Source organism: Aptenodytes patagonicus, chromosome 1, assembly GCF_965638725.1.
Source record: "Aptenodytes patagonicus chromosome 1, bAptPat1.pri.cur, whole genome shotgun sequence".
Taxonomy (NCBI): domain Eukaryota; kingdom Metazoa; phylum Chordata; class Aves; order Sphenisciformes; family Spheniscidae; genus Aptenodytes; species Aptenodytes patagonicus.
The window spans coordinates 125746717-125766879 of record NC_134949.1 but is presented as its reverse complement, the minus strand read 5'-3'; the positions used below and the strand labels follow the sequence as shown (position 1 = coordinate 125766879).

General features: G+C 40.0%; 1 protein-coding gene across 2 annotated transcripts in view; it reads left to right on the top strand.

Moving 5' to 3' along the window:
- DSCAM (DS cell adhesion molecule) overlaps positions 1 to 20163 on the top strand; it is a 411800-nt gene that overhangs the window by 223811 nt on the left and 167826 nt on the right. For both annotated transcript variants that reach the window (XM_076354240.1, XM_076354249.1), the window contains 2 exons: positions 653 to 928; positions 13759 to 14037. In XM_076354240.1, coding sequence (XP_076210355.1) covers positions 653 to 928; positions 13759 to 14037 — 555 coding nt within the window. The remainder of the gene's footprint in view (positions 1 to 652; positions 929 to 13758; positions 14038 to 20163) is intronic.

Sequence of the window (20163 nt, the reverse complement as noted above, 5' to 3'; positions counted from 1 at the left end):
TCTCCAGCCCCATCTAGAAAGTATATGGTATGGTTAAATGTTGGAAGAACCCTTTGGCTTGTGTTCTATAGTCTGTTTTTCCTATACTCATCTCTATTAGTTCACAGTTTCTTTACTTTAGTCCTGCTGTGCATGTTTTTTTTTTTCTTTTCCTTTCCTCCTTTACTTGTCCAACATTCATTGTAATTATTCATGTATACAGTACTGTAGCTTGCATTTCTAGCTCTACATGGCATAATACCCATCCTCACGGTATTATACTTTATATACATCAAAAAAAAGCTAACTTTGTCAGTGTTCTCATGTGTAACAGGATTCTAGCTTTGTATCAGTTTTAGTATTTCACATTAATTAAATCATCCTCAGCCTTTAATTTGTAATGCAGCAAAGATTTTATCAGACAAGTGTTGGATAATGCAAACATATACCCCCACATAATTAGTATGTATGCTGCAGGGTGAGGAAAAACTAGAGCATATAAAGATTAGGGAAACTGCTTAAGTAGCTCTTAAAAATGAAAACTGTCAAATGCTAAGAAGTGTGTGAGCCGTAAATGTCGTTAACATTTGTATATTCAAAAAAATTATATGCATGTTTCCTCAAGCAAATGTGCCTTTAAATTGTTTTCAAGAGTTTCTTTTTACCTTTCTAGGGCCAGCAAGCATTCGACCAATGAAGAACATTACAGCAATAGCTGGACGGGACACCTACATCCACTGCCGTGTGATCGGCTACCCATATTACTCCATCAAGTGGTACAAGAACTCTAACCTGCTACCGTTTAACCATCGCCAAGTGGCATTTGAGAACAACGGGACACTGAAGCTTTCAGATGTGCAGAAGGAAGTAGACGAGGGTGAATACACGTGCAATGTCCTCGTTCAGCCCCAGCTGTCCACCAGCCAGAGTGTGCACGTGACAGTAAAAGGTGAGGTCAACTCGGAAAACCAGAGCCAAGCTAATGGCTCTGTCTCTTACAGAAACTCAGACGTGCGCACATAGGGTTGTGCTGGCAGTTAGATAATGAGCACTTAAGAAGGTTAATCCAGATCTGTGTTTATTTTTAATGATGACATAGATGCTAATCAGTCACTGTGTCTTGTTCTCTCTTGACTTTTAACCTCCTTCATTCAACTAGTAAAGTATCGCTTTCTAAGTGGAAGCCTTGCAGAAGCAAGCTTTCTATGAGCAGTTTTCACTGCAACAACTAAGGCAGTAAATTAATGTTTTGTCACCTGAGTTTCACTGGTGACTGTTTCTCTGCTGGATGACAAAGTTCACATTTTCATTAGCCAGTGACTTTCCAGCTTTTAAAAATAAGATGAGAATTTTAATGTATGTGTTTCTGCCAATATGCAGAGACAGGAACTAAAAGCATTAACCTTGCTTTTCTCTTATTAAGTGTGCTTTTCTGAGTGTTCTTGGTGCTTAGAAAGGTAGCACTATAAATAAATTTGACTTGAAATTCTAATAGGATGCTTAAAATCTACTCAAATAGTCCCAAACGAGGATGTTCAGATGGACCTGAAAGACTTCAGCAATAGATGAGAATAGGAATTTTTTAGCATTGTGTTCTGACTATTCTGATATTGGCAATGTTCAGACCTATTCACAAGGACACAAAAGACAGAAAACCTGATTGCAGTAGCACCTAGTTTCGAGCAGTGGGGCCACTAAATAGTGCACTTCATGTGAACCTGTAGGAAGAATTGAGGTATAATTTCACTGTTCCTGAAGTTCTTAGAAACCTTTCCTGGGCTTTTTTGAAAGGGAGAGGAGAGAAAGGAAGGAAGGTTGATTTCTATATCTGTTTTCAGATACGATACAGAGGAGAACACTAAGGTAAAATGACTTTGTTACAGACATCTGATGTTTTAACTCTTTTCTGTGCTGTTTGTTTATCCCTTTCTTGTTTTCAGTCTGGAGTGATGTAATTGCTAATTATTTCAAGAGGTTAGGGGATTAGCTTTAAGCCATTAGCAGTTGGGACTCTGAAAGGCATGACATCTCATACACCTGAGACCATCGGGGCACTGGTCACACACAGAGGCATAAAAAGCTAATTTCACCATTTCTTTTCATGTATGTGGTACGTTGCTTGACATTACAGTAATATCTCAGATCTATTGATGCGGTTTAGGAACTGAATGCCAAATTAGTAATTGTGTTGCTGCTGCACTAACAGTTCACCACAGTAAATGTGATGGGCAATGCTGTCTCTTAAATGATACCGTTCTTCAAATGACTATAAAAATGAATGTAGCCAGACAAAAAAAGTCCAGCGGTCCATCCTTACAGCTCGGGCATTTAGATCATGCTAGCTGGTACCTCAGGTGCAATACTGTTTGTTCTTCCATTAGGTTACAATTTCAAACTTGACAATTCCTCCCCGAGAAAGCAGATTGCCAGCTCTATCAATTTTGATTGAACTGTAGCTTTTATTAATGATTTGACTTCCTTGAAGGTATTCTTCTGTCCTTCTGGATATTCAGCTGCCAGGGCCATTGGCTGGTCAGAAATCTCAATGACTGCATGTACTCTGCATAACTTACATAAACAAGTGGCACATTTGAAGAGTGCCGGCGGGCTGAGCTGCCCTGCACCTGTGATACAGCCTCATCCTGCATGTGCTCCATCAGGCAGATGCATCGGAGCAGTGCAAGTTGCAGTGTGAAAAGTGACCCACGGCACATACAAAGTGGACGTGTCAACGTGGCTCATACCTATTGATCTGGAGTTGCCAAAGTTGGCTGCAAAGTGCCTTAGCTACTTCAGCATGCCCTGGCCTTGACAAGACACTGTTATTTAAAAAAAGATTAATATCCTGTCCTCATGTGCTAAGCCCGAAAAGTCAAAGGTGAGCTTTGTATGTCAGACGTGAACAATTCTCAGGGTTCTGCTATTGTAGCTGGAGGTCAGCATTGCCACAGTGGTTTTTTAGTTGGCTATGTATTGTTTTCTTCTGTAACTACATAGTGATTTTATCTAACGTATTAGCATAGAGTCAAAAGAGGCCTGTTGCTTCAAAATATTAATGTTTTTGCTGTCTTTTCGTCTTATAGATTCCAAAGTTAATGTGATGAGTTTTCAGACACTTACGTTTGATTCTGAGAAATACAAAATATGGTCCAGCTTGCATACTAGAGGTTTCAAGTACTCTGAAATATGGCATTATAAGGGGGGTTAATATCAGTGCCTAAATCTCCTTATTTATATTTCAGCTTCTCATACCATCAGTATACTTATTTCTTCTCCAGAGAAACTGAGGGAGAATTATTGACCATCTTCAACATCATGGGTCCTTTGGTTTGTTCTCATTTCTGCTACAAGCTTCCTGGGTGACCTCAAACCAATCATCTGAAGGGTGATTTGGAATAGATGATACTTAATGAGCTGTTACTTGGCATTTTGTTTCCTCCATGTTCTGTTCTGAAGACATAATTATCAATTTCCTTATGAGCTTTTCTGAGATGATAATCTCTGTGGTATCAAAGTGTTTCAGAAACAATGCGTTCATTTTCAAAACCCACCTGGATGATCAGGAGCGCTTTGACAAATGGCAACTGAGCCACAGACTAAACTTAAAAGTATCCACAAATTTTTGTATGTTCAATTTCAGAAGCCTACAGCTTGATTTTTCCAGTTCACCTGCTGTTATATAGCATTTATATGTTCAAAGCTCTGCTCCCATTTAAATGAAGTTGCTTCTGAGGATTCTTTTTCCTTCTTCAGATCAGTCACATCACCCAGCTTAGCAGCCCCTGGGAAAGACAGACTTAAGTCATTTAATTAGCGTTTTCTGAGAGATCTGTGGCAAAGGTGAAAACAGAATTTGGCTCTACAGGGCAGCATTTATCTGCATTATGCATACGACTGGCCTTTCTAGTCTGCAGTCCTCTACCACATTTACTGCCCACTTTCCAAACTCTCCAGTACATGAAGCATCCTCTCTCTGTCTTGAATGAGGACTTGCTAAAAGCAGCATCCAAATAAAGGTATGCAACAGCATGAGCATGTAATTAAATACAAGAGGGCTGCCCATTCTGTAGAGTATTTTGAGATTTACAAACATCCAAATGAAAGCAAAATCTTGAGGACATTCTTCAGAAATCACTGTAAGATCTCAGATGGGAGAACAGAAAGTTTCTTGACAATAGCTTCAAAATGAAATCCTGGCTGCCAGAGAACCCAAGAGTGGGGCTTATAGACCCTTGCTGTGCAGCCTCTCACCTGGCAGGCTGTCAGGAAGCCAAAAGCTTGGGAGCTGGGCACTCATGTGCTATTCGACCTTAGGCCAGCTACTTCTTTGCATTGCTGATCAGAAGAACCAATTAGGCACCACATGAAATGAGTTGTCCCATTTTTTAGGAATAACTGGTGCTCTTGTCTGCATAGCCACCTACCCCAGAGTTCTGCAGACTCCAAATAACTGTCCCACAGAGATGTGGCATGCCACCCCCCCACTGTCCTTTGCCTGTCCCTTGTCTCTGTCCCAAAATCTGGATCTCGGAAGCTAGCAGTCCCATAAACTGGCTGCTGGGAGCTGAGTGGATAAGCTGGCAGGAAAATAGGCAGGTTTCTGTCTGGCAGACATAGCTCTGTTGGAACCGTGCCTGAGTCCTAATGGAGCTTTTTGGAAATCAAGCCATGTTGGCATTATTTTTTTTATATTTAGACAAATGAATTGGCCAGTTCTGAGAAAAAGCCATGAAAACTACCCACCCTGTAATGCATACCTAACAGGGGGAAGACTACGACTACTTCCATGCTAAATTTCTGGTATTTTATACTTGTTGACCACTTGCCTTTGCAACTGTAATAATACACTTTCAACATGTTTTGCTTTGGCCTATGTTAAATGCAATTTTCTTTTTAGCTTTTTTGTAAAGTAGACTGGCCCCCCTTTCCTCTCCCTCCTGCAAACTGGAAACGGTAGCTACTGACATCCTCAGAAGTAATCATTGAGATTAGCCTTGCTAACATACTACATAGGTCCTTGCCAAGAACAGAATTATTCTTAGCAGCACTAGTTTCTTACTCTGCATTTGGCCCAGCTCTAGTGGTTTGCCCGTGGGGTTCATATACATCTGCTGATGGCAGAGGACTATTGAAGTCAGACATCCTAAGGAGAAGAATATTCTGTAGAAGATGTAGGGTTTTGTGTTCATTCCTCCTAAGTATGACCTGTCCTCCTCAGTCTTCTCCAGCTCATCCTTGCCCAAATCCTGGCTCTTCTGCTCTGCGTTCCAAAACCAGTCTGTCCTCCACATCTTTCCCATCTCAGTCGTCATTTCCTCAGCACCTTGTTCTCATGACTCAAAACTAGTCTTCCCCTTCAGAGCTCCCAACCTCCCTCCCAGCCTCCAGTTACAGTCCTCTCTTTCTGCTAGTCTTCACTTTCTACATCTCCACTGGGTTTCAGTCTGTCTCGCCTTCATGTGGGTCTTTGTTCACTGTCAGTGCTGCACCTCACCCCACTGCTTCTTTGTCCCAGTCTCACATCCCCAGCCAGTTTCCCAACTCCACTTTACCAATCTTCATCACCTCTGCAATCCCACCGCAAGCCTGCTCCCAGCTTCTGACTTCCCCCCACTGCCCCTAAATCCAATTCTATAATTCCCTTTTGTTATCTGGGACACTGGTTTGAGCTTCTGCTCCATCGCTTGCTGCTGCTATCTGCATGTCCAGCAATGCAGGCTGGTTCCCCACTCTGATCCCTTGGCCCCCACATCTCCTTTCTTTCTCTCTGCATCGAAATAACTTTTTTTCATGCTTCCTGGGCCCAGTACAGGCAGCTGTACAAGCACTAGAGAGACAAATCTGTCTGCTTTGATTTCTGACATCTCACCAGACTGCACCTGCCCCACGTGGCTGGAACTGACTCAGCCACTGAAGGTAGTGCTAGGATGTGTTCAGTGCTGCTCGAACCCTGGGAGCTCTTAGCTGTTAGTCACTGGAAAATGTCTTCTTAGGATGTGATAACTGTGGGGGTTCTGTCTATTTATTTACTTGGTTTTGCTCAGACTGAAAAATTTGGGCACCCTTGTGATGACTTTTCATAGGGACAGCAAGAACATCTGATGCTAGTGCCATCACCTGCTGAACTTGAAATCCATGCTGTTAACCATGGGGCAGGTGGGACTTCTTAGATTCTCACAATGCCTTTTTTGTTTTTTTTCTTCGCTTTTATGGTAGGATCAATATATACTGCATCTCTATTTTTCCACTCTCCTGCCTTATTCTTGGAAATGGCCAAACGGTTGTAGCTGAAACTTTCCAGCTGAAATGACTCAGCCTGAGGCAGACACCTGGCCTGGAAAAATACTATCCAAACAAAAGTCAAACTGCAAGCAAATGAAAATAATCTTATAATGAGAAGTGTTGGCAAACAAAGAAAGAGTTTATATTACCCACCCCATCTGTAAGTTTCATATTTCCGTTGAAAAACAACTCTTCAAGTGGCAAGATGGTAAAATAATAATAGCAGCATCTCTTCTACAGCATTTTAGTAGATCTCAAGGCATTTTAAAAACAGGAGTGAGTCATTATCTCCGTTTTTTTTATTATGTAATTTATAGTAATAGTTTTCTCAGCTACAGTAAAAGCCATCAGTAGTAAGTGATGATTTTCTTTTTATCAGTCTCATGGGACACACTTCTCATGTAAACAGCCTGCTGCTATTCACACTTCTCCGACAAATTAATTGAAAAAGAAGCCCCTGAGAGGGAAGGGTGCAGCATCATTAAAATAAAAAGTGCAGTGTTCAAAAGGACTATTTTTGATCTTGTAGAGCTTATATATCTCATTGATTTAGAAGGCTTCTCATTGCCTTATGCCAAAGTGATAGCACTTCACCTGTTGTGAACCACGCAAAAGAATTGTACCAGCCTGTTTCTTTTTAGAAAACAAGCGAACTAAACCGGGGCTATTTCAAAATAACTTCATGTTGCAACTATTTGAATAGATTCTCCTCATCTTTCCTGGGAAGTATCTAGCTTTTTCTAATATATAAAATGTTACTGGTGGATTTGCATTGCAGATCAGTTCAGGGAGGGCTGGTTTAGGTAGTGAAAAATATGTAGGCACAAAAGGGAAAAAACATCAGGGGAAATCTTTCAAGGGTTCGTGGGACCACGGTGCATGCTGTCGTCAAACAATCTGCTAATCTGTTTATGCTTCAGTCTGTGGCATAGATTATGGCAAGTGTAAATTCAGTTTCATGCACGTATCTAAGATGTAACTTCTTATCTGTCCTACTGACTGAACCTTGCCAATAATTTGAGTCAGAAAAAAATTCTGGCCTTGATGTCCTTCAGATATTTCTTTCATTATATCACTTTCTGCCTTTCTTTCACTCTCCCATACAATATCTTTTTTTATCTCTCCAAGCTTGTTGCAACTTATTCAGGAAGAAATATTCAGATCTCTCAAAGTGATTGGAGTTGTCATATGCAGGAATCACGCAAGGGCCCTGTGGTGAGAATGGATGAGAAAGTCCAGTCGTGCAAAAAATCCTGCAAAAATCCACTTAACAGTCATTCTCAGGTCACATAATGGGCATGGGGACTTGTTATGGGGAGCAAGCAGTGGCAGCAGTCTGATTTAAGGGAACATGCACTTTGATAGTGATATCTCCCATGTGAGAACCCCAGCATCTAACCTGTAGAAGTACCTGAAGAAAAGACTAAAACAGTCTGGTATTCAATATGTGAGACTTAACAGGTCTGTGTAATTTTTTTGCCATTCAGCATACAACAACTCAAGTTTAGCCTTGCATTAAAATAGCTGACTTACATATTTTAAAAGCTCACGTGTCATGTGGATGCTGCAGTTCAGTGTCTTATCTTGTAGCAGTACACTTCTAATATACTGTACTACTAATTACTTCACCTCTGACACTGCAGAAAATGGTCACCCAAAATGTATGCTAAAGTTGTTTCATTACTATCCTAGTCTTCATGATGAGGAATTAGTATGTACAAATATAAAACCTTTCACGTAAATCAAAAATAAAACTCACTGGTTTTGTGCACAGTCTTATATCTTTCAAACACAATTTAAGGATGTGTTTATTTACTAATTATGTAAACAATATGAAATGAGCCTTAATACTTGAATAAGAGCCTCAGCTGAGGAGTTCAAGACTATCTGTATATTATGCTTGGGTTTATCAAAGGCTAGACCTCTTCTCTCTCTTACAATGTGGCTTTATTTACTTTGGTTTTGGAAGAAGGCATGTTCTTGCTCATTTGTATGTATTTTGTCAATTATATTTGAAATACTTTCTTATTTATTTGTTAAAATTGCTCTTAAAATTTTAAGCACTTTACTCAAGTTAGTGTGAGCTATTAGCAGTGTGTGTGTAAGTACATATAGAAAGCGAGACTGTGCGTGCACATGATAGTGCAGGTCTAATTTCAAATCAATGTGTATAATACATAGCAAGCAAAAAAAAGACAGTATCAACCCTGTGGAAACAGAAGGGTGATATAAAATCAGCTGCTTATGTACAGTCCTGGGATAAAGGTGAAAGGGAAGCTGGTGTGAAATCAGTCAAACTACTCATGGGAATGATTTTCAGAGCCAGAGATCATTCTGTTAAAGTCCTCTTCCATCTAAATCCGGAACTTTTGGCTCTAGTGATTTAGTCGGTTTCAACATTTCACAGTGTTACCTGAGGGCAAATATCACTTTAGATCACGTAGGGGTTAAACAAGGGCAATAGCTCTGGACCAGGTTCCAAAATCATAGTAAAAATAACTAATAAGTGCTTCTGGATACCTAGCCTACAAGTGAGGCTTCTTGTCAAGGCAGCACTTTGACAATAAAGGTAACTGTTTGTTGTATTAATATACTCTTGCAGTTGCTATCTTATCTTCAAATCAAGAACAGGGAACTCAGCTTCCCACCATCCTAGGTTTGCAGGGTTCTTCATATGATAAGGGCATGCACTATTCCCCTCACAGTGGAGGCTGAAAGGAGGTGGTTTGATAGATGGATGAGACATGACATAAAAGCACTCTTGGTTTCTACACAATATTTTACATCCTCTCTTATTTTGGAGGAGCTCTCGGAACAGCATCAGGGAGCCTGTGAGCTACCAGTGTTGCATTGCAGGAAAGGGGAGTGGGGACTAAGGCGAAGGGTGAAGTTCCTTTCATAAGCTCCTCTGGGAAATACGCACCACAGCATTTGCTCTGCCACACTCAGCGACAGTTCCTGATAAAATACCACAGCTTGTTGTGGTAAGATTTTGAAGATGTTTGAATACAGGGTTAATTTTGGTAACTAATGAACCTACAAGTAGAGGGAACGTTGTGCAACAGCAGAGGCATTACAGGGATTAGTTTGGTTCTTTTTTTTTCCTAATTCATATATAAATAGTAAGGCCCAAAGAATATAACAGTATTCCCTCTTTTCAAGACAGGATACATTAGCACACAACAAGGGAGCAGGGTATGAGGCTCGGCTCAGTAAATGCCATTAACAGGTAGTTTGATGAATGACATGCCCCACTGATAAGGCTCAATACATACAAGAAAGAAGCAGAAAAATCCAGTGCTTCAGCGACTGTGTGCAATTGCTCAGGCCATCACCCACCAAGGGATGGAGCTGTTCAGGAGAAACAATTGATGGCTGATAAAACTTACAAATGACTAGACTGTGGGTAGGGCTTGTGCAGAGACAAAACGGTTTTGGCTTTTGTACTCCTAGTGCATGAAATCTAGGGTCACATGGTAGCCTTAAGAGGCTACGTAGTTTGGTGGTTATTACTTTGCATCAGCCACTGGACCTGTGTTGTGAGTATTCATTGCCAAAGGTATTTTATACTGTGGGCACAGCTCCTGCAACAGTGTTGTTGCAAGAAAATCCATTAGGAAACCATTTCTAAAGGTAAAGCAGAGGATGACTTTCATTTTACTATGCAGAGTCATAGGAGAGGAACACCATGCTCACAGTGCTGCTGCAGGAGACAGGCTATCTGCAGGATACTCTGTTTTAGTGAATCATCTCAGCAGTTTCTTCCAACGTAAATCCCATGGAATGGAGGGCAAGAAATTAAGGATGTTCCTCTGCTAATGGAGAGCAGCATGGAAGCCCTCTTTGCCCTCCTTTACAGTAATCTCCCAGAGGTACAGAAGACCTTGCTAGGGCACAAAAGCATAATTTAAATCTTCCTGCATTAGCACTAATGAGGCTGGCCCATGCCTCTCTTCTTAAACAGACGCTTAATTCAAGCACTCATCAATAAAGCATTCCCAAGACGTTGCGCTTCTTTGCGTGAAGCAGAGATTGTCACTCTTTTGCCCGTTGTGGGTAGAGGAAGAAACATCCCTTCCATGTACACAAGCACACATACACATACAGCCCTCTCTCTATATGGTTAACATTTAACATCTTATATATAAAATAGCATAATTTAACAAAAAAAATCAAATACAAGCTCTGAAGTATGGTCGAACTAAAGCTACATATGGGGAAGGAGAATACTTCAACACACTTTGAAGTATTTTAAACACATTTTAAATACATCTGTCCTACTGTAACTTTTCTCTCTCAGAGTTAAAGTAGTATACATCCCTCATTTTTTTAGAGCTGTTTGGCAATGATACAGTTTTAGTTTACAAAAAAAAAAAAACCCCACATGCTGGTTAATTAAGCTTGATATTTTCTTCTGTCAGGGATATATGTCAACTTTTTTACTGCAGAGATAGATGTAGAGAGATATATATATGTGGAAACTTTTGTATTTCAGAAATTATTTGCCTGACTTCAGGTATGCTTTATTCTATGTTTTAAATAAGTGATTTTTTTGTGATTGTTTCCTTCTTCAAACTAGCATGAAGAAAATTTATCTGCTATGTTAGATCACCAGGAACTGCCTTTATCAGCCGAAACTGGTACATACTGTAGCTGAAAAACATTCTTCAATACTTCAAAGTTATCACTGGACTATTTACTTTTTTTGAAGTCCTGATTTTAAATTACACACTGGTTTTTAAAATAAGCTCCTTGTCAGGACTGCAAGCTGCTGCAGGTTGAATATACATTGTATTTTATGAAGCAGAAATAAATGTTGGTTTCCCCCGTACCTTAAAAACCAGAGTAGAGGGAAAATATGCTGTCTATAAATATTTTAGCCAATTTCTGAAATGCTCTGCAGGCTGCTACTTAAATTTTAGAGTTGATAAATGCAGCCTTGCAATCAATATTTTCTGAAAAATACTTCCATGTGACCTAATGACCTTGCTCCCTGTTTTCTTCACCAGGGAGATGGAGAGTGAAGATGTACATAATAATCCTTGAGCAATATGTTGTCTGACTTTTGATATAATTTTGTCCATGAAAGATTGGTTCAAATTTGTTGCACACTCAGCAGAAAATACAGAAGCAATTTGCCACCCTGTTGTGAATTTTAGTATATCTTTCAGTAATGATGCCTGAGACTAAGAGAAGGGTTCGGGCAGAAATGTGCTAGCCAACACAGTAAGGAGGGCACTTGGTATTTAGCAGATATTTGCACTCATCAAGGGGAAAGGTTATGTCAAAACCTTTTGACAGTCTCATTCTAAAAATTTCTCATTTCCACTTATGAAATCTTATTTCATATTATAAACTGCTTGTCAATAAATGCTAAGAGAAATTTGGCCTTTTTCTGCTGATGTACAAAGAATCCGAAATATCTCATGTGAATGCATTAGCTGCGCTAAGGTAATTAGAAGAGGCAGGCAGACATTTTGCCTCACTTTGTGACAGTAGGTCCCCAAGTGAAAAAGCAGTTAATTTCCAGCGCTCAAAGTTCAAATAAACACGGTAATTTATACCGAGTTTCTTTTTTGTGTATGCCTGATCTACCAGATTTCAAAACACAACAGGACAGGTTTTAGTGATTTGAGAGATGGCAGTCAGGAAAAGGCATTACAGTCTGTGAGAAAAATTGATTGCAGCAGCACTTCTCACAACCGCAGACGGCGAGCTGCTCTCGGAAGAAGTCAGGGAAAGCCTGTAAGGATGAGTTGTGGTACCCTGTGCCTGATGTTACCTCTCTGTGGCAGCTGCGCACGGTCATAACTTCTCCTCATCAAACGGCACCATGGCTATGCCAGAAACAGTGGAGTTAATATCTGATTTGTGCACTGTGATGTGCATATACACAAGCATTTGAACATGCCTTTGAATGACACCTTTGCCCTTTGGGGGGGGTTGGTATTGCTTCCTTAATGATAAACTTTCTTACTCCTGATGGAAGAGCAGCCCACATATGCAATGATCAGAAGAAATGCATTGAACTACCATAATAATGGTCACAAATACCTATCCCTGCATCCCAGAAATAGGACACTGGCAAAAATGCTGCTGGGGAAGTCAATGGGCTGGTATGCATTGCAACCACTTTGAAGAGTTTTTCTGTTTCTTTCCTGCTTCAGTTCTGGGGAAAACACGGCCTTAGATTTGCTAAAGGGAGAAAGGACAAAAGAAATACAATTAGATACAGCCACCAGCCCCATTTTCTTCTGAAGCTAGCTAATATACAGCAGTATAAATGTTCTGCTGTGGGTATCCTTCAATCTTTCCTGTTAAAGATGTTCAAATGTACTACAGAGTGTATATAAGTAATCTCTCAGGCAAGAATAGGAAAATGCACTCCTATACTTAAGGTACGTAGCCTCTAGGAACCTTCTCTTTTGATAAATGAGTATTTGAGCACTGCTTGCGAAGTTGGTTTTACAGTCTTTTCACGAGTGATTGATAGAAACGTATCTTAGATCAATGCTCTGGCTGTTAGAGTGCTCCCCTGAGAAGGGGAGAGGATTTCACATCCTTCGTCGGGGTAGGTATTTGATTCTCAATTTACCAAATTGTTAAAAAATGTTCAACCACAACCTAGAGAAAGTGAGGCATCGCCATTAATTCCTGCTTTGTTTATTGAATCCAACCCACTGTTTCCTTTGTTTTTATTAAAAAAAACTGAAAACAAAATGTTTTCTAAGAAGTGGAATTCTTCTCTATGATAGAAAATAAGAGCATTTCTTTCATGGTTTTCAGTTCAGCCACAGAATAATAAGTAAAAAAAAAAAAAAAAGAGAAAGAAAAAAACATTTGCCAAGCAAAATATGCTCAGCAGGAATTAAACACCAGCTTGAGAGTTTATGCCTTGTACTGGCCCTCTGTTTAGAAATCAGTTTTAACTTAATTTGCTGTCCTACAAGTGCTGTATATGCCTTTCACTTCATACCTCTACCCAATCTTATTGAGAACTGTGACTTGAAATGCTAAGAAATAAGTGCCAGGAGAAGTTAGAGAAGCTTATGCTCCCTTTCATCATGTCCCAGAGGCAAAGCTAGAGCCTCTTCCAGGTTTATTCCATGACCCTAAGCAAGGCTTTTGCACCAGATCCTGAAAGCTGCTGACCTCTTCCTGGACTGTCCAGGCAATCCCGCTGCTGAAAGTCCTGGTGAGTCACGAGATGGCAGTGTGATTTCTTGAAGAGGTGCTCAATACTTTTGCAGGAATCTGCCAGTGGTGTCTGGCGTCTCTAGAAGCCGGGGATTGCACTGCTTGTGATCTCTGCTTATGCATTGGGTAGTCAAGAAAAAAAAGGTATTTGCAAAAGATGTGACTTTTTTACCTAAACAATGCTCTATGGCTGTCAAAGGTGTTGATTTTACATATTCAGCACTGCACATCTGTTCCATTATGTTATTTTCAGAAACAAAACCGTAACTGCAATAGCTCCTCTTTCCTCTTTTGTTTCAGTTCCGCCTTTTATTCAGCCTTTTGAGTTCCCGCGGTTCTCCATCGGGCAGCGGGTCTTCATTCCCTGCGTGGTGGTCTCCGGGGATTTGCCCATCACAATCACCTGGCAGAAGGATGGCAGACCGATCCCAGCCAGCCTCGGGGTGACGATTGACAACATCGACTTCACCAGCTCCTTAAGGATTTCTAATCTTTCGCTGATGCACAATGGGAATTATACCTGTATAGCTAGAAATGATGCAGCAGCTGTGGAGCACCAAAGCCAATTAATTGTGAGAGGTAAGCAGATGTAATTAGTTTGAAGGGCACCAATTAAGTGGAATTCATCAGTATTTTGTAATGACATCTGTTTGATGGGAAGTATAAAAAAGAGGAAAATATGGTAATCCCTCTTTTCATAACAGAGAGCACACAGAGCAATGAAGCACAGAAACTAATGTGACTTTTTCTATCTAAAAGTCTCAAAACTAATCAACAACACTGGAATGCACAGGGTGGATGGGGGAGCCACAGGACTGACTTCCTGGAAAATTGTGAGGCGTAAGCCCATTTATTGGGACGAAGCCTTTGAAATGGTATCAAATTCCTCTCTGTTATTGTTTTAGTCTGATTATCTCCGGTTTTTATTTAGATCAGCCTCTCATATAGCATTATGTCAGTAAAAAAGCAAAGCATTGATGTTGACTTCACGGGGAAAAGACTCTCCCCTGTTACCATGTTGTTGTTCTTTTTCTGGTTTGTGTTTATTACACAGTTATCATGATTCATTTGCTCATGCTGACTTCAGAATATTTTGCCTTGAAATAGAGGTGAATATAGTTTCAGTAAGGAAACATTTTACGTGGAAAAGACTTTTTAGAGAGATACCTTGCCTTCAGTATCTTTTACCTTTCAAGCCACACCTTAGTCAAATTCCCTAGAGATTATGCCTTGTGATACATTTTCAAACTCGCTGTGCAAAACTTCAACAAAACTAAATTGCTTCCTTTTCTTTCTGAAAGTTTTTCAAAGTGTTTTAAATTTTCATTTTTTAAGAATAAGACAGTTTAACTCTTCCCTCTCCACCATCTCCCTCTTGCTATCAAGCCATTAGACTCCTCGGTGAAAGAGGGCACATACTGTAATACTGCAAGTGATCCTGGTTATTTCTGCCTGTTGCAGATCACTACATCTTATATCCCCTTCTGTAAGTTTACCAAGACAAATCCTAAAACCACTCAGGCTTTTTTTCTCCCTCAAAAACTCATTTGAAGCAAAACTTTCGGAACAGCTCTCCTTTTTAAGTCAAATCTTCCCACTGTCCTAGGATTACCCTTAATGGATTATTCCCTAGTTTTCCACTTATAGCATGTGTATGCTTATTTTTTTAATGCTAGTATTACCAAAAGTCAACAGCAAATAGGTCCATTGCTTTTCACTAGTTTTCTTACGAATATTACTTTAAAGATTTTTTAAAAAATCACTGCTTTTAATCTTGTATTATTCAGCACGGATGTCTATTACTTTCCCCATCTATTCAGTAATTCTTAAATTAAGTGGTTTAATTAACTACATGCATTTAATTATTCTTTTCCTAAGCTGTTCTGTTAGCTTTTAACCCTATCCATCATTCCAATAGTAAAAGATCTTCCTCACCTTCTCTTTTCTTGGAGAAGGGAAAGTTGACAACCTCCCATCACAACAGACAGTCCACTGGCTATGTCTGCCCTACGCAGAAATGCTGCAACTAATAACAGCTGAGATCGTACCTGATTTGCAGTTATACTCAGTGCTTGAAATGATGGGAATGAATCACTTTAGCAACTCTGTACAGGTTCCTATAGGCATTTCATCAAAACAGGGATGGTAGGATGATCTCCAGAAAAAAAGAAAAAAAAAAAAGTTGACATAGGTTGTACCACTGAAAACTGGCTGTCTGCAAACACTGTCTCTATCCTTTTTTCTGCACTGAGATCCATGAGGCTATAACAGCTCAAGTGAACCCACGTGTAGGGATTTCTGCTCTGCGCCCCACTGATCCGGGCAAGCCCTGCCTTCCCCTAATGGCGTCCCTGCTCTCCCTGCCTTGCCTGGACTGCAGTGTCCCTGCCTCCTACCGTTGGTGGGCAATTCCTCTTCTGGCAAGCCCCTGGGTGGCCTGACCTCTGTTCCCTGGACACGACTGCCTCTTTCCGCCTTGTTTGGCATTAATTCATTTTCCCTCCTTGTCCGGGGAGGAGTTCTGGGGAATCTGCTCTCTTACCCCTTTCATGCCACTGACACAAACACCTCCATTTTCCCCTTGTGTGCTGCTGCTCTAATTGCACCTCCTAATGAGGGCTTTGCCTGACTGGTGAGATGGCAGCTGTTGGCATCCTTATAAATCCATGGGCTTGATAGAGGGTAGCTTTTCACTGTGTTTTACTCAGAGGCTTGGAACCTCCGGAGTCCTAATCCTGCAACTTTTTAGGAGGTTATGAGGGATACTTGCTTACCTTTCTGCCCAGCTAGTGCTCTGCAGCAGCCTCCTTTAAGCCTCTCTCCTCTCCTCTCTTCTCTCTCTGTATTAATTTAAATGGTAATGTCTTAATCAGTTTTGCATATGTATCTGGGATAATAGTTCTCACTCAGAGGGAAAGGGGAAAATATAATATGATGTTTGACCTGAATTTTCTGCAAAAACCCTGGACTGACCTCTTTCCCTCATATTGAACTGCTTCAACTGTCTCATTCCACATAGGTCAGAAGACAGACAGCCATCAGAGGGTCACTGTTGGTCACTACTCATCTGCGTCCAACCTGACCTATACACATTTAAATAAAGACTTGCTTTCCTGCTGTCTGTTTCTTTTTCAGGCTTTCTGATCCCTCCTCATCTTTTTGTTCATAGGTGCCATATAACTGAAACATAATACTTTCTAAATCAACTAAGCAGTTTTTCTCCAAATAAAGGGAGAAGAAACAGTGCTTAAACTCCTCTTGTTTCTAATCCACATTGTGTGATGGTTTCTCCACAGTGTGCTTTAAACTTAAATGTTGGCTTTCCTAAATGTCAGGGGATATGTTCTGGGAATATCTTATTTATGTGAAGTGTGTGTTTTGATATAAGAGTAGACAGTGAATGGGAGAGGAAAGTAAAGGGAAATATGACTGTTCCCCACAAAGTTCCTTTTTCCTTATCTATACTGTCATTGTATTCGTTTTAAAAGTAGACTTAAAAACAATGAAGGCTATTATGTTTCCAAAATAAGTGGGAGTCCATATCATTTTACAGTACATGGGTAGACTTAGAAGTAGAATTTAAATCCAATCCATTCCTAAGATGAATAAAGAAACACAGGCCAACTGCTTGTTGCTACATTTGAACTACTAGTGAGTACACAAACTTCTGCAGAATCCATACAGCCACATAAATTCTTCGGCTTTATAACTTGAGATTTTTTTCCTCAATATTTTCTCTGTCAGATCACATGTATCTGCTGTTTTTTTAGCATTCATATTTTTCTGTTAAGTTTTAAGTCTGCTAAATAAATTTCCCATATTCTTCCTACAAATATTATTTTTCATATCAAAGCTGTACTGTCATTTTGCCAGGAGTATTAAATAGCAAAAGAAAAACAAGCACTGGTCTCTTAAAATCTGTGGGCACCTTATGGTAAATCTTCACTGCTGTTCCCATTATTTTGTGCTCTATGAAAGCAACCAAGTGGCATTAAGGAGTCCTAAAAATACCTAGCCAGCAAGGCTGGATTTTCCCTGCCTTAAATATCAGAGGAAGATGACCGGCTTCCACCGAGCTTCTTTGCAGAGTATCACATAGGAGATGGAAGGCACCTGCTGAAAGAAAGAAAGTGAGAAGAGAAAGCTTTTGAGCAGCTGTGCAGCCCTGGGTCAGAAGATCTTAGGTCAATCTCAGTTCTCTCTCCCATGGGTTTCTTCATGAGGACCTGGAAATGAGACAGAGCCACACGCTCTGGACATAGATCTGTCAGTACTTCTCTCCACAATTTATTAACCCATTTCAGACAAATCGGAAGAGGGGAAAATGCCTCCAGTGGAGCTGAAAGCCTAAAAACTTAACAAAAAGAGGTGATTGATTAGAAACACCTTTAATTAGTGTAACACTAGACACCAGAGGATCTACTCAGGCGAGCCCTCCCGCAAACACAAGCAATGTTCCAACTGGAGTCTGTACTCAACCACGAGATACAAATCCACAGAAAAGCCAGCTTGATTAGTTCTAATGTCTATGGAATATCTTTTAAAAGCTCATTAATTAGCCACTGGGAGAAGCCTACCGTCCTCACTGCATCTAGGGACTGCAGGTAGGCAGTCCAAGTGAGTGAAAACAGGGCTTTCCTTCTCAAAATCTTGTGCTCCGCCAGATCCTGGCCTGCAGTTCCTCTGGAAATACGTCAAAAATTTGCAAGCCAGAGGGGTTTCTCAAAAACTAATAAAGCATTATTTTGATTATTTTATTTCTTGTCGCGCTCTTGGTTTGCTATGCATGCTATTAAGAAAACTGAAAGAATAGGATCCTGTCATGAAAGCCATCCATAGAAATTAGGAAAATATCTTCTCTGTCAACTACTTATATCATCATACAGAATTAATTAAGGCTTTACCCATTAGGGCTGTCTTCTAAAGAGTGATTAAAAATCTATATACACTTTTATCATGTGTTATTCATTTCTGTAGGGTTTCCTAAAATGGGAATGAAGGAATTATGACATAAAAAGCAGTGAAAAAGATTTTAATTGGTAACCAAAAAGAAAAAGCTCATAAATGTATTATGAGTTCAAAATTTTTCAGATACTGCCAGAAAAGAGAATTCAAAGATAGTAGTGGGGGCATAAATCATGATTTTAAAATTCCTGTTAGTGAACACATCCTAAGTTAAAATTGAGATAAGGTCTTTAAATACCTAATAACCCCCCTTAATGCATTTAGTGCATTAAGTGTAAATGTGTTTTCATTTTGTGCTTGCCAGGAATGTTGAATATCATTAGATAGTTAGGCACCCAATGAGGAGTCCCGGAGCCTTGAATCTTCCAGATAGGAAGTGAGTATCTGTCTGCTTTCTGAGGTTTGGTGGTAGTGCTGGTGTGATGCAGCAAATGCAGTTTGTGATTGAAAAGCAGGGGGAGAAGATTTATGGTCGCAGCTGGTGTCAAAACTCATTTACTATCTTTGCTGGTATCGAAGATTATTCTTGAATGACTCACTTCCTATGTAATGTTCTCATTAGACAAACCTGATCAACACAAACCACCAGGCACTGTGTCATTTTGCAAAAGTACATCTTTTTTCTTGAACTGCATAGCAAATGGTTTCACTAAACCAGCTAAATCGACCCCTTAGGTCCAATGACCAAATTTAAAAACTGTTCATCTTTGCTAAAGTACAGTGTTTAATGATCTCATTCATTAATACATCAATGGTTGCTTTGGCTGATTAAATTTCTTCCATCATTTTGACAGTATGATCTAAATGTAAAGTACAAATATTCCATGTGAAAATGAAACATTGTATTCTGGGCCAATGTCATAGATTATTTCTTAACTCACTCCAGTAGCCCACCGGAGGAGCTCATGTCAGGAGCCTTCAGAATTGCTCTCCAATGTGATGTACTAATTGCTGTACTTGGGAGCCAGGAGCACTTGCATAGATTTGAAGTCCAGGAAGGAGTGTGCGAGTTTGTCATCTGGTCCCTGGCATAAAGTACAGTCAGAAAGGATTTTTGGATTTACATAACGCAAAATTAAATCAGGGAATGTTAACATGCATTCATAAATTTATTTTAGTTAGTAGCTTGTGAAGTCCATCATTGCGAGCAGCAATGACACTGATAAGCAGTATCTTCTTAGAGTACCAACTCATATTTCATCATCTTATCAGGACTGTTTCACACAAGGAGATAATAAAAGCATTTTCCTTCTCTTAAAATGGCACTATGACATTCATGTTATCTTCAACATCCTATTCTGATTGCTCTCATCCTTTGTTTTCCCTTTGTGAGAGCCTGAGACTGCTAGTCATAATATTGACTGAAAACACCTTTTTTAGGTCCTTTGAGTTCAGCCATTAAACAGTTTGCATCTGTCAACTTATTGCTCTTACACTAAACAATTCAATAGCTCATTTCTCATCACAGATCCGTGGGCTGCATTAAATGAGAGCGCCTAACAGAAACTCACCGTTAAAGCGATTTTAAATGTCCTCCTTTACGGGCTCAAGGGACTGTGCTGCTGAAACAAGGGTGATAATAAAAGTAGAACTGTTAAGTCATATTCGTGAGCTATTTCAGTGTTTCACTTCTAAAGGGGCAGAGGAGGCCCACACCTTTACAACTAGAGAGAGAGGAGGAGAACTAACTGCTTTCTTTCTCCATTAACTCTACTTAAGCATATCAGACAAATTAACTTG